At 38.4% G+C, this 23,975-nt stretch overlaps 1 protein-coding gene across 1 annotated transcript in view; it reads left to right on the forward strand.

Moving 5' to 3' along the window:
• ATP2C1 (ATPase, Ca++ transporting, type 2C, member 1) overlaps positions 1 to 23,975 on the forward strand; it is a 105,521-nt gene that overhangs the window by 47,179 nt on the left and 34,367 nt on the right. Inside the window, exons 2-10 of the mRNA XM_012732077.1 lie at positions 6,569 to 6,679; positions 7,762 to 7,878; positions 9,519 to 9,608; positions 11,603 to 11,638; positions 14,663 to 14,724; positions 15,243 to 15,351; positions 21,838 to 21,993; positions 22,594 to 22,662; positions 23,777 to 23,852. Coding sequence (XP_012587531.1) covers positions 6,569 to 6,679; positions 7,762 to 7,878; positions 9,519 to 9,608; positions 11,603 to 11,638; positions 14,663 to 14,724; positions 15,243 to 15,351; positions 21,838 to 21,993; positions 22,594 to 22,662; positions 23,777 to 23,852 — 826 coding nt within the window. The remainder of the gene's footprint in view (positions 1 to 6,568; positions 6,680 to 7,761; positions 7,879 to 9,518; positions 9,609 to 11,602; positions 11,639 to 14,662; positions 14,725 to 15,242; positions 15,352 to 21,837; positions 21,994 to 22,593; positions 22,663 to 23,776; positions 23,853 to 23,975) is intronic.

Raw genomic sequence — 23,975 nt, forward strand, 5'->3', positions numbered from 1 at the left:
GGACCTAGTTACCACCAGTCAGATTATGCTTGAAATTTTTTTTCCCCTAAGAATACTTCATAGCATCTGTATAAAAAATACTTCATGCCCAGCTGACTCTAAAGACAACTGAAGTTTGCAAATCATGTTTCATCATACCTTTTAGATGGTAAGATAGTTTCTTGTGTTGGTGACTTTGTCAGAAGTAGAAAAATTTAGATATTCCAGGGGGTGTTTAAGGGGGTTTCTGAATACCTAGTTATATGTGTGGTTTTAGGTCCAGTGCTTCTGTATGGGCTTTTCACTTTATATTTAAGGTGTTGCTGAACCTGCTCCTCAAGTCAGATCAGATTTCATACGAATGAGCTCTTTATAGTGCCGCTTCCTGCCTGGGGCCGGCTTTTCTTACTGGTCAGAGTTGGACAGTGATTCCCAAGCCCTTGAGTGCTATCCACGCTGAGATTTGCCGGCTTCTGCTCTGCACCAGATGATCCTTGAAGAGCTTTGGCAAGGACAAATTGACTTTTCCTGTTTACATGAGAGATAGATTTTGCCAATAAGATTGCTCCTGGTGCTTGGAAACCCTGCTCTCACCACTTGCAAAGTTGAAATGTGTGGACTTGCCTAGTCCTTGTAAAGAGACTAATTCACGGAAGATCAAATAGATTCTTTTTCTGATCATTTGTGTCATCTTTTTGTACCAAAAGATCACTTTAAATGTGCAGACAGGTGTCAGGATACAGGGCTTTTCTGTTGTTATATAATTGTTCATAAAGGCAGAATATCCCAGTTTCGTTCCCTCCTGGTGGTAGTTTGATTCTGAGTCTTACTGAGAACTTTGCAGAGATGACAAAACCCAGGTTATACCTTTGTGAAGATCTAGTGGAAGGGAGTCAGTAACTGAATATATCCATCACACCATACATTTTAGAAATGGTTTTCTTTGGAAAGCAAAATGGGCATTATTTTTATTTTCCACTGGAAAAAGGCACAGGAAGCTAAATAACTTGTTTTGGGCCACATAGCTGGCAAGGCATGGAACTGGGATTGTAAATTAGAGTCTAGTTGACTCTGACTAGGTTCTTTAAAAGTGAGACCCTGGATGGCAGCATCAGCATTCCCTGAGAACTGGTCAGAAATGCACTTCCCCCGGGTTGCCCCAAGCCTGCTGGTAAGCTCTGGGGTTGGCACTCAGAGTTTGGGTTTAACAAGCTTTCCTTGGGATCCTCTTGCTCACTGGTAAGTTTGAGAACCATAGTACTGGAGTGTTTGAAACTGCCTTCCTCCACCCACCCTTTTAAAACCAGAAAGCTTTTGGTTTAAATACTGTGTCTTGCTAAAGCTAAAATATGCAAAAAGGCAAAACTGTTGTGTTTCAAAGTGGAGTGGGGCTGGGGACCTGTGGTGTCTTCTCAGCTCTGAAGGGGATTTGGCTTCATCCCTCCTGCGTTCATTACACTCTTATCCTACCCAGCTAAGCTTGCTGTGGTTGTTAGGGTGCAACTAAATAAGGTTAAAACCTAAGCCTTCACACCTGAACCTGCAGGCAGGTTTGGGAGGCTGGAGTAGGTAAGAGAACAGAGAAGGCTGCCTTGAGAAGCAAGGTGATAGAAACAGCCACTTGACTGAAACCAGCATGTTTCTGTGTCCAACTCCAGCGCTGGAGTCCAGGCACCCAGCAGATAACTGGTGCAAACTGGCACCCCAAGTTAGAAAGCCTGAGAAAACAGGATACAAGAGAGCTTCAAAAGCTACTTAGCACACAGACTTCTGTCTCCTGCAGCTTGTCTCAGCAGTGGATGCCTTCAGTCCACCTGTTCTGTTCTCCGCTCTGTCTCTGGTGGATTCTTTCACTCCATGCTCCTGGCCGCACCCTATCTTCTCCCCACAACCGTAGAGCAGTTGTAAATCAATTATTTAGCATTCCAGAAAAATACTCAACGGCTTGTTCTCAATCAAAAGATTAATTAAAGAAACTTGCAGTCATTCAGCATCTTTGGGACCAAAGATAGGCTTTTCCACAAATACGATGTACAGGTCGGTGCCAGAATGGCACAGTCGGCCTTCTACCTGGCCTGTTTCATGCTCATAAGTAACGCCCATGTCTAGGTGGGATTATTTAGAGCCACTCCCTGTTGGCTCTCACTGACAGGCACTTGCTTCTCAAACTGAGCAGGTCTGCTTAGTTACTGTAAATCGGCGCGAGCCACAGTTCCGCATTGGGAACTGCTGCTGTTAGTGTTGCCTTGTTCTGGATGCTGTCACTGTTGTTTTCTTCTGCCTGTGTGTGCCTTCTTCACAGCTGTAGAATGGCAATGTAGGCTTTGACTTTTGGTTGCCAGGCCAACCCTCCCTTCCCATGTCAGTGTAAATGAGGAGAGGCAGCTGGTTCTTTCAGCTTTAATGCCCAGCACATTGATTTTCTGGGGCAGTGGGTGTCTTTCTGATTACTTGCAAATGAAACTCAGAAAACTTTTGTTGGCAAGACTTGACCTGAAAACTTTTAATAACCCTTCTTTAATACTCTTGAACTTTGCAGCGGTAAAGTATTTTCAACTTTTCCCCGTGACTTGACTTCTGTTGGGTAATTTGGGCTACCTTTGCTGACTTGCTTTTTAAAACCAAGTTTCTATCCATGCACTGAATAAAGTCACAGCATATATAAAACTAATTTTCCCCCAGGGATGGATTTTAATATGGTGGTAACTCATTTTAGATGTATTTACCTTTTCAGAGTAAAATACTCTGCTATTTGAGTCTAGTGTAACTATGCCTTTCAGCTGCATCCTCTAGACCAACTTGGAATAGCAACTTTGGTTTCACATTAGAACCCACCCTGGAGAATTAAAAATAAATGTTTTGTCACCACCCACAGCTATTAATTCCACACTTCTCAGAGAACTTGCCTGGACACGTGGATTAAAATCAAAAAAGCAGACCCTCATCTTCTTTCAGTCTTCACTCTTCTGACTGCTTTAACAGAATTCTATTGGGGCTGAGTGACTTAGTCACTGACATTTGTCACTCAACAGTTCTGGAGACTGCAGTCAGTCAAGGCATTGTCCAGTTCACTTCCTGGCGAGGGCGTCTTCTGGCATGTAGTTGAGTCTCTTTGTGCTGTGCGTCCGCATGTTGAGACACGGGGGCCAGCCAGGGACAGCCCCTGAGGCTACATGTGCACCCCACAAGCTCCCAGGCGTCTTATAAGGGGAGTGCTTCCACCCTGACGGAAGGTGCTCATGGCCTGATGATCTGCTGAGAGCCCCTGGTGAAATACAGGCACACTGGGGGCTAGAACTTCAACATAACAAAATTTGGGGAGGAGTGTGTGGGTATAACAGTTCCGTTCATAGCTATCTGCTAGCAATCCTGGTGTGTATTGGAAATGGATGTGTAGTAGTGCATAGCTACATTCATGTGGGAATGCTGGTAAGATGCAAATTTGGGTTCAGTGGGTCTGTAATAGGTCCTCAGATTTATATCACAGTCCATATTTAAATCATTCATCCTAAAGATCTAAATGTTTCTGCAGCCTTTACATGGCATGCAGTTAAAAAACACTACAGCTTGTTTTACTATCTAGATAGATAGGGATAGTTTACTAGAGCTAGAATTACATAATAAAAGTTACTCAGGCCTTCCCTGGTGGTGCAGCAGGTTAAAGTGCAGCATTGCAAGCTAGCCGTAGCCACTTCTGTGCCAGTTAGATCCCTAGTCCTGGAGATGACCCACATGGTACAGCAGATCTCTCCTTTCTCGCCCGCTGCTCCCCTCAGCAGTGTACTTTGTCGATCTGCCTGTTCTGCTCCCCACTCTGTCTCTGGTGCATCCTCTCAATGCCCCTGCACCTCTGACCTGTACACATAAGAAATAAATCTTTAAAAAAGAAAACCAACAACAGTTACTTCATTTTGGCCACATTGGCCTAGATAACATGCAAACTTGATTTTCATAGCTGTGGCTCTTACTGGTTTTCATCTCTCACTTGGAACACTTCCATGGCATTCTTTGTCATCCATTCTTCAAGACTTTGCACAAGTAACTTTTCTCAAAATACCAAAGACTGCAGTGGTCTTTCTTGAGTTTTCAGATTTACTTGCTTCTGTGGTAATTTGACACTCTTATGGCAACTGTTTGGTATGACAATCTCCAACTGCAGTGTATAGACTGTGGTCTCTGATTATTCGTGTGCATGTGTGGGGGTGGTTATTATTTAGTAAGTTATGTATTGGTACATGAATTAAATAATGCAAAGAATAGGTCTAATAAATGCTGTTAGTCAAAATGAAGGTGAAGCAACATGAAGAGATTAAGATATGGTCAGGGTGTAAGTAATAATATCTAATGGTTGAGACCATAGATAATTAACTTTTTTAATAACATGCGCAAGATGTAACATCTTTGGAGACGGGTTACCCTCAGATGATTAAGGTGGGTGGATATCTTCAACTAACTTATGTGAATTTACTTGTATTTCATTAATTTTCAACAAATCATTATTAAATCACTCAATATGTTTTGAGCTGAAGACATTGTCTTCATTTAGCTAGAAAAGGTCATGTTTGCACAGTAATATGTAACAGCTGCTAAACTTTTTCATAATGCTTGTATGTTTTTTAGTGGTGGTACCTTCAACAATTCCACCAGCAATGTAAGAGGGTCCCAGTTTCTTTATATTCTCTAACACGTTTGTAGGTTTGGATTTCAGCTAACCTAGTGGTATCTTACTGTGATTTTGTTTTTGGAATCTGCGTTCTTGAGTTCCCCAAGAAATAGAAATAATTGAGTCCTGTGAGAATATATTTATCTTACGGTTCAGCCTAAGGGGCTTGTTTTCATTTAAGAGTCTGTTAAGTTCTTGTATTTGTGTTTGATCATTTTGAGCTTACTGTGTATGGTGTTGGTGAGAGACAGTTTCACATGGATGTGTGGATGTCAGTTGCTATATAGTACCTGTTGTTGAAGAGTCTTCAGTACTTAATACCACACTGACCGGCTTTGCTTCTTAGCATATAAAAGAAACTAGAAATCTGGTGTAGTTCTTGATACGTAGTTCTTGAATTTAAGTCATCATCCTGCCCTGTCATGTTTAGCTCCATTTCTACAATTCTGTGCCCCACACCTTGGCAGAGAACCACAGCCAGGGGTAATGCAGGGCTTAGAGAGCTGGGATAAAGGAGAGACTCAGAACTCAAACTATACTATGTAATCTATCTACCAAAAAGTGAGACAGTGACTTCCACAGTCTGGAAAAAACCAGGAGAGCAGCATCTGCATGTGTCTCAGCCACATGTCTCTTCAGGTGTCTCTACAAGTCTCTTCTCTCTGCATCTCGCCCAAGCCCGTGTATGCAAGTCAAAACTGGAAAAACAGAGTGGCGATTCTGCCGGCCTTAGTGTTATCCAGGTGGCCTGGCCACTCGGCCGGCTGCTAGTTCCAGCTCATACACACTCTGCATGTAGCCAGGGGCCTGCGTCTGGGTAGAGCAGGGGCAGTGCACTTCTCTTTAGTGAAGGTATGTCTGTGGCACAGCTGTGTTTTCTGAGAGTTCTGCGTATTTGATTGTTCCAAAACCCAGTCACACTGAGGGAACACTTTTTTTTTCTTTCACAGCTATTTACCATTTTTTGAATAAGAATGAAGATTTTTTGATGCACACAGGCCTCTTTAATGACACTTTAATAATAAAGAAATGTAGATTGTTTTTCTTGGATCTCCTTTGTTGCTTTAAGTATTGCCTCAAGCAATTTTAGGGAAATATATTATCCTAAAATTGTTGATTACCCATTGTTGGAAACATTTCACCTGAAAGCTTAAAGACTTGTATCTTGGCAGGAAGATGTTCATTTCACTTTCAGTATTATTTTAATCAGTGCATGTGTAACAACTGAAGTGTTTTCTTTTGTAAAAGTTTTAGTAATGCGGATCTTTTGTCTATAAATAATTTCAGGACCCAACAAGTTTGAATTGGAGAGTTATTTCTAGAATCGTGTTAAACAGTTTTCTGTAGATATTGACTTGTATATTAAGTACATACCCTGGTTACCAAACCGTTTCTGCCTTTACTTGTTCATTGGCTTCTTTCTCAACCTGTGCATTCTATTTGTCCGGTCTCCCAGGTTTTGTTGTTCATCTAGTTTGGGAATGGATCTGATTAAGTCTGAGTGGCTGTCATGGTGGTTTGGTGGAGTGAATAGCAAAGTGCCCTTTCTGGGAAGTTAAGAAATGAGCAGTAGTTAAAAGGAGAAAGCCTAGTTATTCCTTGTCTCTTGGATTAAACATACTGAGTTTAGAGGACTATGACTAGATGGAATCATCAAGATTTGCTAGGCAGGACATTTGTCTTTTTTTTTTTTACTGATAATGTTGGTATAGAAACAGTATTTTAAAGTGTTTTAAATGGGCTTTCTGGAAAAGTAGCACATGGTTAGTAGAAAATTATACTACAGCTAGATATTCATTAGTCTTTAAAATACTTGTTTTCTAACTGGAAACTAAGTTGCTGTGAACATTTATATTATCATTCATTTGACAGTGCGTTATAATCACCTGGTATATTCAATATGTTTCCTTTTGTTTAATTTCTTAGGTTGCACGTTTTCAAAAAATACCTAATGGTGAAAATGAGACAATGATTCCTGTATTGACATCAAAAAAAGCAAGCGAATTACCAGTCAGTGAAGTTGCCAGCATTCTACAAGTAAGCGCTCAGTGGGGGAGGTAGGGCCTGGCGCCAGCTTCAGGCACTGAGGCTCTGCAGATGGTGCTAGCCAGTCACCTCCTGTTGCCTCTCCTGCCAGGTCTCCTGCCCTCCCTCACTCCCCCCCTCCCCCCATTAACAGGACTGTGTGGCTTGAAGTGTGGGTAAGATAGGGGAGGAGCTGAATTTAGTTTGCTGTTGTAACTGCACATGGCCACGACGGGATGTTACTTGACTGGACATCGCGGTGCTGGTCAGTGGCATTGTCAGGGACTCTTGGTACTGTGTGAGGGGAACTGGATCAGCTTGAGGGAGGCTGTTGTTTTTATACTCAGTTTTAAAGCCATTAATTTAAAAAATATTTTAAAGTGTTACAAAACTCTCTTACTAAACTCTATTAATAAAAGCTTTTGGCAAGAAAAACTGTTTTAGGTATGCAGGTAATTTCATTGTTTACTAATAATTGTAAACGTTATCGTGAGTTACAGTGACTAAGGGGTGTAGGTGGTGTGCATAGAACATAAAATGTCCTAAGAACGAGTTCATCTAATGACATTATTTTGAATTAAGGAACCATAATTTTTCTACCTGAAATAATTGTGTAATTGAAAAACGAACTTTATACCAGCCTCAGGGTTTGATAGGTAAGAACAGGGAAGACCATTATGGCCCATTAGATTTTCTTTTGGAGAAACAAATTTTGGAAAACAAAGAAAGCTACTTAAAATATACTGATACTTTCTTTCTCAGCCAGTCCTGTGACTAGTTTGTTACTTTTGACCCAGAAAAAATTACAGTTGGTTTATTAAGCACTGTTTGATTAACTTACATTTAAAAAAGACAACATCATTGTACTGAGGTATAATTTACATAAACACATTGTGCCCATATTAAGTTCACATTTTCCATTTTGAAATGTGAGATATCCTTTTGCAGGTTTTCCCTGGTTCTAGGCAACTTCTGGGTAGGCTGTCACTTAGGGTTAGTTTTGATTGTTGTAGAAGTTCATAGGATCATCCTGTTTTTCTTCTTTTGCTTTCTGTTAACATTTTTATTTATTTTTGCATGTAAACTTTGAATAGGCCGATCTTCAAAATGGTCTGAACAAAAGTGAGGTCAGCCACAGGCGAGCCTTCCATGGCTGGAATGAGTTTGACATCAGCGAGGGTGAACCACTATGGAAGAAGTACATTTCTCAGGTGAGACAGCTTTATTTCCTCTTCGGCTGTGTAGTTTTACATGTATTTTTGTTAGTGTAGTTGCTTACTTACAGAAAAAGAAAACAATCTTTAAATTTTTTTTAACAGAAATTTTTCTGTTAGGATTTACTGTTGCACTGGAATGTCTGTCACTTTTAGTGTGTGAATCTTTGAGGGCTTATGGACATACCACATGAAGGTGGTGCTTCATATAGCTTAACGTTAACAGTTTCTTTCGCACATGCCTGTCACACTTTTTATTTTTAGGAATGCTAGTATTTTAAAAAATGATGCTACCAGTTTAGGAAATTAGTGAAAGTAAATTAGGTAATACGATTTTATGATCGTTATTCTCTGAAGCTTATCTGTTGCATGAGGTTAAACTATTAATAGATGATGGCAATTTTTATTATATATTATATCAGTTTCCTAAGGCTGTGGGATTTTTTTCCTTATCTTGATAACAAGTACGTTAGTATTTATTCAACTAAGAATCTTGTGGCCAACTTTCAGCTAGAAGGGTTAGTTTGCAAACAAATTATTTTTAGTAAAGAAAAGTTCTAATGCCTTCTAACCTAACCTGAAGGCTCTTTATTTTTGACAGATTTGTGTTTAATTTTTCTAAAGGGCCATTGCTGTTAATGAACCCAAAAGTTACTGGTCTTAATTTTGCAAAGATGTTTGTCTAAAATAGAAAAACCTGATACTTTAGATATTAAAAGAACCTTGACTCCATGCTGTTTTCATTGGATGTATTTTATAATATATCCTTTTCAAGTGATTCTGATGGGAAACAGTTGGCGCCACTGGGGTTGGCACCATAGAGGGCATGGGAAGTTGGTAGCACCGTGGTGTCTCAGGGCCAGGACTGTGTGGGATGACTTCTTTGTTGCCCAGTTCAGTTACTCTGCACCTTTGATAGCAGTTGGCACTGCGTCATCACAGGAGGAGTTTGGGGCAGCAGAGCTCCGATGGCTAAAGGGTAGACTGTCCAGTTGGAAGCATTTGGGTTTCCTTAGTGCTTGGTCATTTAAGTGCTGCCTGATTGGGCTGGTGCTCTGGTCCTATTTCTTTAGATACCTTTGCCTCTGCTAAATAGACATCAGGAAAAACAGTGTGAAGAGTATCTTCAGCTTCTGGAAGGATGACACTATCTGTTCCTGGTTGTCATGGGAGTTACTCCTGTGATGAGCAGGTTAACCACAGAACTACAGCCTGTACTAATTTACGTTAGTATAGGGATGTTGAGGAATATTGACTCTCATAACTACTCACTGTTTAACCTAGTATTTCGCTTAAAAATCATTACTTGCTATCTAGCCTCAGAAATTCAGAACTGTGTCTATAAAACTAATATACCAAAATACCTGTGTGCTTTAAGGGATTGATACAGTCTCAGTTTTAAGAGTTAAAAATTAGTTTTTCCCCTGAAAATGGGCTATTAAGAAATGGTGAATTTTAACTGTAGTTAACACTTTTTTTGTTGTTGTTAATTGAAGAGACTTATAAAATCAAATCTAGACTCTCAGAATTTTCTAATCATATGCCAATAGGTTATTTTTCCTTAAGGCTCATGCTATGATGGAACAGTACTGTCATTCATATAAAACTGTTGAATTGGTGTTTGTTTTCACTTTCAGTTTAAAAATCCCCTTATCATGCTGCTTCTGGCTTCTGCAGTCATCAGTGTTTTAATGCATCAATTTGATGATGCTGTCAGCATTACTGTGGTAAGAAAATATATATATACACATATATATTTTAAGCTGTTAATCAATCATATGAATTGGATTGGCTTTTATTTTTGGAAAGTAAATTGAGACACCTTAATGTCTCTTCAGGTTTCTTTGTTAATATTAAAATTTTCCTTTTAGTTGCAGTCATCTCAAGATCCTATGATTGATGCACATGAGAATTATTTAGCAATTTAATTTCACAGATATAAAATATTTTGTAATTTTCCAGTTAAATTTTCATTTTATTTTGTTTTCCAATTTAGAATGTTTTCATTCATTGTGAACTGAAACTAGACACTCTTGAAATTAAAATTGTTATGTCATAATGCATACCATATTTACTATTTAAGAATTTATTTTTTCCAGTTGAGTTGTCCTAACCTTCACTGAAAGTTTCCTCATCTTTCTTTCCTGTGCTCCCCTGCTTCATTGTACTATAAAAAGTTGTAGGAACTGTAAATATTGGGAATAGTAAATGTGTCATACTTAAGGTTTAGTAGAATTACTGTAGGGATTGTAGTTCCTGAACTCTTGTTTACTGACATACAGGTTTCTGAGACCCTGTCAGGGAGCATGTGAGGTCAAACCTCCTTTCCTGTTAACTAAAACATTACTTGTGTTTTCACTGTAGACATTTGCATCAATGGTACAAGTACAATGGCAGGTAGAACTGTTAGAGCCTTGACTTTAATCAGAACAATAGCACCAAACTGTGCTCAAGTAGTCATTGTTTTCTTTCATATTGTGTGTCTTAGGAATGTTTTTGATAAAACAGTTAAAAATTAATTTTATTTACTTGATCTCTGAGTACATACTTTTATAACAGCTTGTTTAATGAAATGGGAAGTGTGTATAAAAGACCTTTGTATATTGACTCAAGAGAAGTGATTGTTGTGAGCCGAGCTAGGCTTTTCCTTGAAAGAATATAAACAGTTGGTGGATATTAAGACGTGGCTAATAAACATGCTAATTTATAAGTGAGTAAAGTGAGCCTGTCACTTCAGAAAAAGTACTGACAGAATTTGTTGCCAATGATAAAAATTTAACCTTTTAAATGACAAGTAGAATGTTAGCAATATTTTATACATATCTGTGTTTCTGTGTAGCTGCCCTGAATTTAATACTTCACTCTAATGAGATCTGTAGTGATTTCAAATAACGTGGTTTTTTTATTACTCACTGTAATGAAGTGTGTCAACAGATGAGAATTGAATAATCGGCATGTTTCAAGTGACCAGAGCATGATATTATAAAGTTTATCAGTGGTAGACCTGTTCAAGATGCAAGCTACATTAATGGATAATATAATAGATTATGGAGTATTCATTGATAGTCTTTGATACTGTATTGCATATTACTTTTAAGTAACACTTGTCAAATTTTGATGCAGTAGAGAAGAGAAATATCCACAATAATCTGAAAAAGGTATTAAATCATGCCTTTTTTTTTTTTTTTAAACAATATGAGGCTGGATTTTCTTTAAATTCTTTGGCCTAAACAACATATTATGATGGAATGAATGTAGAAACTGGTAAGAGAACCTGGCTTTACTAAGGTAGATATTAAAGAGAGAAAAAACTTAAAACATAACCACTTTCCTCGTAATTTTACATCAAAAAGTTACATGTTAGTGTGTAATAGGTTTATTATTTTTAGATGAATTAATGAGTAGAAATTAAAACCAAATAACTGAAGTATTCACCGTGTTAAATATCATAGAATTTACCTACAGAAACTAATCTCCACAGTTTGTAAGAGCCTGAAGGGTTCCTGGGTTCCAAAGATCTTGAGCTGCTGTGTGGGGAGGCAAACTTTTTGCTCCCCACAAGCCTAAAGCAAAGTGGTGATTTCTCCCTAGTCCACCTCAGTGCTGCTAGTATTTGGTATCTCAGGACTCCTGATTGTCAGAAAAACAATTTCTGAAGTTATAAACTTATTTCTGAAGTTATAATGTCTGATTTTAAAAGATTGTTTCTTTCTTTGTTTAGGCAATACTTATCGTCGTCACAGTTGCCTTTGTTCAGGTGAGTAGGGAGCCAATTTTGCCAGCACAAAAATGATAGTTTAGTTACTTTCTGAACAAACTCAGGTGGCTTATGGCAAGAGCTATAGGTTTGGAGTGACGTTAATGCTTGTCAGAAGAGTTTATTCTTTGTTTATGAAATGATGTCAGATACTGACAGTACTCCAGGGGATTTTGTGGGACTAACTTGACTACTTTGATGCAGGTAGTAGCATGAAGAAAATCCACGTTTCTTTTGATGATGTTAAAGATAACTGAAGCAGGTGGAAACAAAATGCATAGTAGTAAAAATAAAATACAGCTGTAGGTTTTTCAATTTTTTCCCAATTAAAAAAATTGAGTCAGAGTTTAAATTCTTTACCTTTTGACAGAAAGAATGTTCTTTCTGATCTGGGTCAAACTCCCTACTCACGTAAGCAGTCAGACAGTAAATAAAATCTAGGAGAAGGAACACCTCTCAACATTTGATGTCAAATGTGGAGATAATGTCAGGACTTTTAGTTTTGGGAAAAAGGGTATGTGTTTGATCCTGAAGTTCATGTGATTTTGAATCTTACAACAATATTTTAAGTGATTGTGGTTGTTTCTACAGCTATAATTTCTTTCCTGGGAATTTTCTTGTCATTATATAGGCCTCATGTGATATCTCTAATTTAGTTAATAATTTTATAATAACCCAGTATATAGAAAAAAAGTAGGAATCCGTTATCTGCAGCAAGTTTGTGATCTCCATTAGTAGATTGGCTAGATCCCATTTCTAGGAATTCCTGAGTTAGGGCAGACAAAAGTTGCACCATGGTAGGTAGAACTGGTTACCCCAGGTTATCCCAGGAGAGGTCACTCCAGACTTTAGTCAAGGCAGTTATTATTTGATATGACCCACTTTGGTAGACTGGAATTCTCTTGCATTTTTATTAATGTTGAAGATGGTATAGAGTAACTTTTCTTCAGAGGATTCCTGCTGTGTTATTACTGTGTATGGAGAACATTGTATCTTACTCTTTTGGTAGCAAGTCCTTAGATCTTAAACAACTTTATAAAATTTTGATTTTAATGTAGTCAATGTGAAAATTAATGCAAAGATAGAGTGTTAATGTACTTTAAATGAGATGGTTGAGACTGTCTGCTAAATATCTTTATGATAGGTTCATTTGATGGAAAACTCAAGATAGAATCAAAACATTTATGGAAAGTCCAGATTCAGGTTGGTAGGTGTGGCTTCTTAATACAGATGTGATACCCCTTTTTGTAAATATACCTATGAAACCAATGAAGGATTTTATAAACAGCAACTATTTTCTAAAAAGATCCTATTTTTTGTCAGCAGAATTTAATGAAAATTTGTGGTAAATGTGGAATTTTGACTAATATTATTACTGCCGTCATTTCAAAACAGTCCTCAACTTTCACTTACACCAGCCACTCCCCTTTTTCCTTTTTAACCTTAAGTCAATAAGTCTTTGGTGTGATTGGTGCACACATGAGACTAAAATGGTGGTGACGTGATGATGCTACTCATGGGCATGCGGTTTAAATAGCATAGTGAGAGCAAGGCTGGCTCTCAGCTGTTGGCTTTGTGCTTTGAAGAAGGCTGGCGCATTGCAGAGTGAGGGCTCCTGAGAGTTTCCCTTTGTGAATAATCAGGCTGGTGGGGGTGGTATCTGTCAAGGTAGGATGGTCACATCTGACTCCTTGCTTAATGTGTGTTCTTTCCAAGAAAACTGGCTTTATAAAGCATTGCATTTAGCATGGGCTTAAATCTTCAAAATAGATGTTGCTTGCAATTAATTTTTTGACTTTTTTTGGCTATTAAACTAAATTCTCAGTTTATTTTATAATAGTTTATTTTTACATATTTTGGTGTATTTTTCCATCTCAGTTGCAATCCCCTTGGGTTTCCCATCACCAAATCACCCATGTGCCATCACCATAGTCCAGTGCATTTCCCTCCCCCCACTGTTTTTGATCCCATTCCCCATGCCACTCCCACAAAATGTCTCTGGTATATAGCTGTTCATCATTATCATTATTTTCTTGCCTGTTCCGTTATATTCCTGCTATGAGAGAAACCATCTGGTATTTTTCCTTTTCTTTCTGGCTTATTTCACTAAGCATGATTTTTTCCAGCTGCATCCATGTTGCTGCAAAAGACATGTGTTTCTTTTTTGACTGCTGAGTAATATTCCATTGTGTATATGTACCACATCTTTTTAATCCAGTCATCCATTTTTGGGCTTTTGGGCATTTGGGCTGTTTCCAAGTCTTTCCAACTGTGAATAAAGGAGCAATAAACATAGGGGTGCAGGTATCTTATTGAATCAGTGTTTTTGTGTCTTTTGGGTAGATACCTAGGAGTGGGATTGCTGGGTCGTAGGGAAGTTCCATGTTTAGCAGTTTGAGAAACCTACAAACAATTTTCCATAGTGGTTGTACTAGTTTGCATTCCCACCAGCAGTGCAGGAGAGTTCCTTTTTGTCCACATCCTCGCCAACATTTGCTGTTACTAGTTGTTTGAAGATATGCCACTCTCACTGGAGTGAGGTGGTATCTCATTGTGGTTTTAATTTGCATCTCCCTTATTACAAGTGATGTTGAACATTTTTTCATATGCTTGTTGGCCATCTGCATTTCCCCTTTGGAGAAGTGTCTTTTTAGCTGTTCTGTTTTTGGACTCATTTTAGGAATGACCTGAACTTTTAATGACTTAAAATCATAACTTCTTTGGACAAACTGACCATTTTTCTCCATGTCTAGGCTTGCACATTGAATATTGAAATGTAAAATTGAGAATATTCAGTCACAAAATAGTTGCTGTAATGTTATATAATAAGGGACAAACTTACATGGTTAAGAATAAGTACAAATAAAGGATAAGAAGATAAGACTAGAATGGAGGAAATTTTAAATAATGATTGAGATTAACATTTAAGTCTTAACTTGCATTATGTTCATAGTATCATACATACTTGCATTTCTTTATAAATGTTTTTCTCAATAGTTTGTTCTGGTTTTTGTTTTTTAACAGGAATATCGTTCAGAAAAATCTCTTGAAGAATTGAGTAAACTTGTACCACCAGAATGCCATTGGTATGACCCTGTTTCTGATGTAGATTTCTGCTCTTGGGAATAGAAATTGAATAAAACTATAATGTAATATATTATATAGCCCCAGATTTGTTACACATAAGGTAGAAGCTATTAATCTGGCATGGAATTCATGCTCTGTTTAGTGTAGATAAATGTGCTACTAAAACTCCCAAGTTCTGAGCTTGAGAATCTTGAGTCATGGATTCAGTCAAAAGATATTTCTGTGTGTGGCAATGTTAAGCATAGGATGCACAAACAGACCCAAATGATTCAGAAGGTTGCTTTAGTTTTCTCGTTTTATAGCTGATTAACCAGTTTTTAATATTTCTATGTCATTTGAGCATCTTAATTATCATGAACACAAAAATAATCCTTTCCTTGGTTCTTATATATGACTTACCTCCCTTAGAAATGCTACTTCTATATTTTCCCCACACAAACCTCCTGGAAAGAATTGCTTTACATAAGTGGCATAGCTTCCCTTTCTCAGCCATGGTCGTGTCTGTTTCATGTTACAGTGTGCGTGAAGGAAAGTTGGAACATACACTTGCACGAGATTTGGTTCCAGGTGACACAGTTTACCTTTCTGTTGGGGACAGAGTTCCTGCCGACTTACGCTTGTTTGAGGTAAGGTTGTTGTCTTAGTCTTTTTGGATGACTAACAAAATACTATAGACTGGGTAGCTTAGATACAATGAAAATTAATTGCTGACAGTCTTAGATTCTGAGAAGTTCAAGATCAAGGTGCCAGCATTGTTGCATTCTGGTAAGGGCCTGCTCTGGTTTATAGTTGCTACCTTCTTTCTGTGTCTGCACTGGAGGAAAGAACTAGGGGAGCTCTCATTTTTAAGAAGACAAATACTACATGGTACATGACTGTACCGTCAGGAACAGAGCACCTCTATGAGGGCCTGCCTCCTATTATTGTCATTTTGGGGGTTAAAATTTCAACAGACTTAGCTTGGGACTGGCAAAACTGCCATTCAGATGATAACATTTGGTTCTGTATGTGAGTGGGGGAAATACTCAGATGGAGAGTAAAAGACAACCATTAGCAATTTTAAGTATTAACACATACTTGATTTGAGTGATGAATATAAACATGTTTTTCCCTTGGGTTATATCTTTCCTACGAACTCTTTCAAGGAGTCTTACTCAACACATCCTCATGGAAATGCGTTAGCGTGGTGGGACATACGAAGGTGATGTGATGGAATAGTGGTCGGTGGGCTGCTGTGTATGTTCACACCATAAAGTGAGGTCGGACTTAGTAAGGGAGAAAAGTACGAAGAATGGAGTGTGAAAAGCTAGAGAGGGGAGTGGTGGTGATGGAAGGTAACTGAAGAGTAGTGCTGGGCAGAGATGCTGCAAATGAAACGGCAGCAGTGTTTCGATCACTGTGACTGTTCTGGCATGTGATCTGTGGGGCAGGGCATGTTAAGAGTAGAAAATGTGAGGTGGAATCGGATTCATAAGGGCCTTGGTTCTGAAGCTACACTTAAGATTTCATTGGTTAAGAATTACTTTCAGGCCCTCCCTGGTGGCGCAGCGGGTTAAAGCACAGCACTGAGAATCTAAAGCCGCTTCCGCATGAGTTCAGTTCCCGCCTGCCCCGTTTGTGACCACATGGCGTGGCAGACCTCTCCTGGCCCGCCCGCTGCTCCCCTCAGCAGTGTACTTCGTCGATCTGCCTGTTCTGTTCCCCGCTCTGTCTCTGGTGAAGCCTCTCACTGCCCCTGAGCCTCTGGCCTATACCCCAGTTCTGTATGCACAAATAAATAAATCTTAAAAAAAAAAAAAATTACTTTCAAAGGTTTTCTGCAGCTTGCTAAGGCTGTTTACCTAGTTGTAGGGACGGAAAATGGAGTTAGGCCCTTAGTTTAAGAGGTCACAGCAGCCCATTGACCGTCGGTGTTAGTAGGCTACTAGGTTCGGTGGCAGTAGCCTTCCCTGCTCAGGAGGCTGAGTGCAGTTGGAGCAGGGACCTCTTAGAAGAAATGAGCTATAGGTCTATTTTCAAGTTTGGGTTTTTTCCCTGAGGGTTTTTATTTCAATTATTAATAGTATTTGGAAAGAATTTCACTCAGTCTTTATGTCCCTATCTGTGAGACTCACATTCTTGTACACTTTTGTTAAGAACCACTAGCACATGTCATCTTCTGTGCTGGGAAACTCCGTTAGTGGGACTCTTTTGCCAGAGCATCCTAACTTCCTGAGTCACTAAACACATTTTCCATTTACTCAATGAAAAATTGGATATTCTGGTAGAATTCAAGTTCTGATTTGTTTTACTGTGCTTTTTCAAAGGAGAACCTTTTAAAACATTTGCTGGCATATAAGCATGTAGTGATACTTTAAATGTACTTATTTTGGTAACGAAAAGTACTTTAGATAAAACATAATCCTTTCTGGGGAAATCAGTCTGTGTTATAAAGCCATGTTAGCTGCTCAGAAATGTTTTGAGTACTCTATGTAGAACACCCTACCCAGCTTCAGAACTAAGAAGTGAAAAAGGAAGTGTGTGACCTTTCTGCTAGAGACAGAAGTGCTGCAGTATCACTTGTGTTGCCTTGCACACGACTGTGATTTAGATAATAAAATGTGGCTGCTTAGAAAGTGAATCGATTATTTGGGCTTAGGCAAGCCACTTAGGATTTTCAGACCTCAGGGTTTTCTCACTATGGTATAGTTACTCTAGGACGGTGTATCCTAATTTTTAATTTGCATAGGAATCACTTGGATTCTGTTTTGTCACGTCTGGGGGTGAGATTCTGCATTCCTAAATTGCTCATGGTCTGTGCCAAAAGTTCCGGTCCATTCACCACATACACAGTGGTTTTTTTCCCCCTTTCCAATAGCTTTATTAGATTCACGTTTCTTATGATGTGTATGTTTAAAAAGTACTATTCAGTGGTTTTTGGGAATAGAGTTCTGCAGCCATCATCACAGTCTAATATTGGAACATTCTCATTTTCCATAAGGAAACTGTGCCTTTTAGCAGACCCTGCCAATCACTGACCTGCTGGCTTTGTCTGTACCGCTTGATGGTTTTGGGCAGTTCTTCTAAGTGCATTGTAGACTGTACTCTTTCCTGTCTGGCTTTTTTACTTTCTTATGTTTTGAAGGTTCATCTATGTTGTAGTTTGTATCAGTGTTTCCTGACTTTGAGTTGCCAAATAATAATTCCATTGCCTGGCAGTGCCACACAATTGGTGAGTTTAATCTATTTACATTTGAAGTGCTTCCTGGTGGAGAAGGCTTTATGTTCTTTAATTCCACCATTCTCCCCGTTTATTATGTTTTTTTAAAGTATACTTTGGCTCCCTTCTCAATCCCCTTTTCTATATATTTATCTTACTTTCTTACTGGTTTTGGTGGGAATTACAGTTGCTACCCTAAATTTTATGCAGTTTGAAGTGATACCAACATTAATAGCAAACAAAAAATTTTCTCCTATACAGCTCACTCACTCCTCCCCTACCTTCACGTTGTCACAAATGACATCTTTTTAAATTGAGTACCCCTTAAGATAGGTAAGTATTTGATGTGTTTGTCTGTTAATCAGATAAGACACAAGAAAAGCCAAAGTCTACAACTACAATATTTTAAGAACAAGGTCCAGATTAGCCCCCCGACCAGCGGTAAGCCATGTCAGGAACACAATAGCCATCTCCTTGGCTATTGCTACATCTCTGGAATAAGAGACAGTAGGCAAGTAAACAAAAGTATCACACCTTTTCTTCCTGAAATTAAGTTGCCTTTTTTGTCATGAAGCACTTTTTGATTCCATAGTTCATTCTATCAGTTTCTGCCAGCAGTGATCCTTTGAGTGCCTTGCTCCACCAGGATCTGTGACAAATGTTCCTGAGTTGTAAGCTTCATGTTGCCATTAATCCCTTTTCTTTTTTGGTGAACAAACTGATTTTATAGTATGTTGTTGCCCTTCTCTCTAGTTTACCACTGACACTTTACTTTTAAAAGTGTCTTAATTATGACACATAAGTGCAGAGACTTATTGAAGAGAATCTGTAAATATCTTAAAAGTGGAGACTAAATTAGATGTTGAGAAATTGAGTGGAATGTTGGAGAAATTATATGGTGCATTTGTGGAATCGAGGAGCATTCCTAGTCTCTCTCACTAAAAACGGATGCATTACCACTGTGTTGGCCTTGTAGAACGTGCATATTTCAGCAGTAGTAATGTGACCACACAGCTTAGAAAAACACACTATTCTTAGGCTTAGGGAGCACTTGTTCTCTTTGAAGAGTAGAAGAGAGGTTATTGTTTTGATGTCTGGTTTTTATAGTCAGTGATTTAGAAGCGGTTGTAAACTGAGGAATGCTATGCATGTTTGAAAGGCTGAAGAGAAAACATTTTTTTCCTCACTGAGCCATGAGAATTAAAAAAGACAATATGGGCCTAAAAAAGACAGTGAACCTGAGTTAGTGTCTTGAAGCTTCCCATTTCATGTTGATAGGGAGGGACTGTTAACAAAAGTAGATCCGTTTCTGAAGTTTGTTTCCTTTTAAGTGGAATTAGTGCACTGTTTCAGAAATCATTAACCCAATGATGACCTTTACGTTTTTCACACCTTGATCAAGTTTCAATCTATGTATGCAAGTCAGAAAATTAATAAATTGTGGACACATTTACCATGGGTAAAATTCCTTGCATGCAGCCTTTTCAGTAATTTGTTACACTTGTTTTGGGGTTTGATTGTTAATGAGATAGAGCTCATGAAGAATTTGAATTACATTTGCCTTCATTTTAATAAAGAGTAAGAAGAACCTTAGTTTTTGAGAGATGTAAGACATTTTATCATCATTAGCCAGCTGCTGATGAATATTTTGGAAGATTCTTTTCTGGGAAAAGAAATTCGTTTCAGATTTGCTTTTAATTCTAGACTAGTGAGGGGTTTGTCTTAGCAGTGCACAAAACGCCAAGCTGTTTGTTTGAAGAACTGATTTCAATGCCAGTTATTTCACATTAACCTTACTTTTTGAAATGTCATTCATTGCCAGGAAACCTTTGTGGGTTTAGCATTTACTTTCTCTTCTGTCTGCTTTTTTATTTTTCAACCATTTTTTATTCTGTAGGTGATAAATATTAATTGGAGATTATGTATGCATCTTGATTCTCATTTATAACCTGGCTTTTGAACTGTGTTGTGTTTTATTCACACCTCCACCAGAGTGCCTGAGGAAGAGAAAGTAAATATAATCACTTTCCCTATTCATTAGGGGTTCTGAAGTTTTAATGGCTAAACTTTTGGCTAGAAGGCATGGAGCTGGCCGATTCTTTTATTTAATTCTATTTTTCTCTCAGTACAGTGAATAAATGACTAATACTTTCTTTTTAGATGAATTAAATTGTGACTTATTAAACTGTAATAGATATGCCAAAGTTTTAAAATATCACCCTTAAATATGACCTCCTTTACTTACCCTCTCAAGACTGCCTCTTGTGAAGACTTGCAGCCACCACTAAGCGAGATAACTTCTAACTCAGAAAACATTCTTGTTTGACAAGAGGACAATCTGTGTAGTTTCCTACATTGTAGGATTTAGTAGATGAGTTTCATTAGTAACATAGTCTTGATAAAGTTCTACAAATTTTTAGGAAGAAAGATAAGGATCCAGCACCCCTTTCTCTAGAGCTAGACAAGGCTGATTAACATTGTGCTAAAAATGGCATGCCTCTTTTCTGTAGAAAGGCCTGTGTTGACTTTAAATCTTATTTTTTAAAATGGTTTTTGTTCTGCTAAGGCTGACATTGAAGAGCTCAACAGTGGCACCCCCAAAAAAGCCATGCTCTTCCTCTCTTTTTAAAAAAATCACTTTACTCCTGTGGACAACTACCTCATGTTAGTATTTATCCTTGTGTAATATTTACAGTGTTTAAAGTAAAAACTCTTCAAAGGGAAAGGGAAAATACACACTTTATCCTTTCAGGAGGATTTCTGTAGATGGCACACAGCTACTTAGAGTCCTTGTTAGGTGCTTCTGGAATGAAAAGCATCAGAATGTGCGGCAAACCTTTTCCTTGGCTTCTCTCGAATCACTGGAGATTCACCCTCTCTGGTGCTGTGAACGGGAATGTGAGTTCTAACAAGTGCGAGGTGTAAGAGGGCAGCTGGTCCTGCTGAGACCATGCTTTGACACCCTCTGCTCTGTCTGTTCCTGCTGAGCATTCATGCTAGTGGATTAGAAGTTCTCAGAGGCACTGCAATTGGGGGAGCTGTTTAAAGTCTTAGTTCATGTGCATGCCCCCATTTTGTGTGTGTATGCCTGTCTAGCTGTCATCTGTGATACTGCACATGATTCCCATCGGCATCCGCAGAATTGCTGTCACGCAGGCCATCCTTTCAGAAACAGCGAGGTCGTACCTACAGTGTTTCCCCTGCATGCTTGATTATGTTGTGCGTTTGGGCAGGTGAACACTTAATTATGTTGAGCAAAACCCTCAAAATGGAAGTCTTGCAGAGTTGGAAGATAATATGATACTCATGGTCTGCATAGAAACATTTAAATACATACCTGATTATTGCTGATAGGTATTTTGGATAAATGTAGGGAAAATACAACTAGAAGAATTTCATGAAAATTCAACTGGAAATAATGAAATGATTTCTTTCTCAGTACCTTCCATACCCTTTATTCATTTGTATCTGTTTTTCTTGTCACAGCAAGTTTTTAGTCTGCTAAACACATTTTCAGAACTTTGGAGCATGGCAAAATTAGGAAATACTATTTACGATGAGATTTGTATCGCTTCTCCGCCTTTTGGCTAAAATCAAGCGTATCATGAGATTTGTGCTTCCTTTAAATAATGATTGTCTGAGATGATGTCTCCTTTTCCATAGCTGTATTTTGAAATTTACGCTAATCTTGCTTCATGGTATAGCATTCTACTTTGCATGTTGAACTTTGTTCTTTTAAAATACAGTTGTACTTATGTCTGGCCTTTTCTTAGACTGATGAATAGAATGAAAGATTTGGAGACTTAGTAGAAAGGGAACATTTGAAGAAGTAATAGTTCCACACTTTATAGATGCTAACTGTAGCACGGAGTCTTCAAGCTTGAACTCATTGGAATGTTTCTTGTTCCCCAAGGCTGTGGATCTTTCCGTTGATGAGTCCAGCTTGACAGGGGAGACAACACCTTGTTCAAAGGTGACTGCTCCTCAGCCGGCCGCAACTAATGGAGCTCTTGCATCAAGAAGTAACATTGCCTTCATGGGGACCCTGGTCAGATGTGGCAAAGCAAAGGTCATTGTTTTTCTTGTTTTGAAAGTAGCAGTTCCTTTGATTCAACCAAAGTTTGCTTTTTAAAATTTTTTCAAAATATATGACAAACGACAGAACTGAACCCAACCTTTGGCAGCTCTGTGAGCCCATGGAAGAGCTATGTCCCTGAGAGATTATATGCCCACAGTTACTGTGCCCAGTTCTGTCACTGCTGAGATAGTGCAGCCTTTAAAAGTGTAGTCCTCAGAGCCTGAGCTTTTTTTAAAAATAGAAACCATGCCTCATGGATATCATTGCTGGATAAACAAAACTTTAATTTATAGTAATATAATATGTAATATGTAATATTCTGACTTGACATATTATTCACCTATTGATTCATTTCATCATTTTACTTTGTGACATCTTAATATTCTACAAGTATGAAAAGCATCATTCAGTCATAGAGCATAAATAGTGATGAACATCAGAGATAAACCTGTCAGGTGACCTTGGATATATACATGACACATGACAGTGGGCAAGACTAAAGAGAAAATGAATGAGGGATTTTATTTTTTTTGGTTGAGAGAGATGATTCCATGTAAGTGTAAACATATATCTTCCTGTTTTTTTCTTTAGGGTATTGTTATTGGAACAGGAGAAAATTCTGAATTTGGGGAAGTTTTCAAAATGATGCAAGCAGAAGAGGTAGAGTACTTTGTTAGTGCTGTATGAGTTGCAAATCTGAAAAGAGAATATTGTCACATTATTTTATGTGTTTTGAGAGGTCTACTTTGTTCAGAATACCACTCACTTTTCCTGTGAGTTTCACATAGTTGGGAAACCTGTAATTGAAAGGACTTAAATTGACATTGCTAATATAACACCTTTAGATACTTATTTTTGGTTTGTAGAAGAAAAGGGTTTACAGTTACCTATAGGGCTTTATTCATTTTAGAAATTAGCTTTATTAATTAGCTTCTGTGTACCTCACAACATATTTTCTGTCCAAAATTTCAACTTTGCATAATTCAAGTAAGCAGAGGGGGAAAGATTACAGAGTGAAATAACCTAGAATATATTCTTGTTTAAGGATATTGAACATCAGGTCTCTCAGTTTGATCCCCGGTCAGGGAGCCGACCCACAGGGCGCAGCACACATCTCCTGTCTCTCCCTCCTCCCCTCGGCAGTGTATTTTGGTAGATCTGCCTGTTCTGCTCCCCACTTTGCCTCCAGTGAATTCTCTTACCTCCCCTCTAGCCTGCACCTTTGGTCTGTACCCCAGTACTTGTTTGTACAAATAAGTAAATATAAATCTTTTAAAAAAAGTAAACAACTTTCATATATATATCAAAAGTTTCATTCTACAAATGTCTTATTCTCCCCAAATCACCTGGATTTCTCAAGGTAACCTGCTCACGGTCCTCTAGTATTTGATTTACTGTTTAAAATAATCCGAAGAAGGTTGGCAGTGAAAGCAGTTAGGAGATCCCCAGGGGACCACTAGAATAAAAAGATTTGGGTAACTAACACTAGCCTTTCTGTGACTACAGTAAGGTGGAATACTGGAAATGTGAGGGAGCACATTGGAGAAAGCTGACGGGGAGAACAGACTTTCCCTTATATTCTTTGCTTTACGAGTTTAGACATTGCTTACAGTCCCAATCCCGTTCCTCTTTGAAAGGGATGGTAATTACTTTAAGGGAGAGTTGCGTATGCCAGACCTGGCACGGGTCCTTCCTGCATACAACGTTCTCCAGCACCTAGGCGGCTTAGCTAAGTTTTGCCCGTTGTGGTGACAGCCTTTTCTGATTTGTCAAGGCACCAAAAACCCCGCTGCAGAAGAGCATGGACCTCTTAGGAAAACAACTTTCCTTTTACTCCTTTGGTATAATAGGTAAGAGAAGAGTGAGTATGTATATCTCATATTTACTTAGGTTTCCTTGTTGAGTAGAAAGAGGGAGTTTAAATACTTAAATGTGTATTTTTGGTTTTTTTTTTTAAGCTTACTATATATATA

Source organism: Condylura cristata, unplaced genomic scaffold (assembly GCF_000260355.1).
Source record: "Condylura cristata isolate star-nosed mole 26May11 unplaced genomic scaffold, ConCri1.0 scaffold00033, whole genome shotgun sequence".
In the NCBI taxonomy this organism is placed as follows: Eukaryota; Metazoa; Chordata; class Mammalia; order Eulipotyphla; family Talpidae; genus Condylura; species Condylura cristata.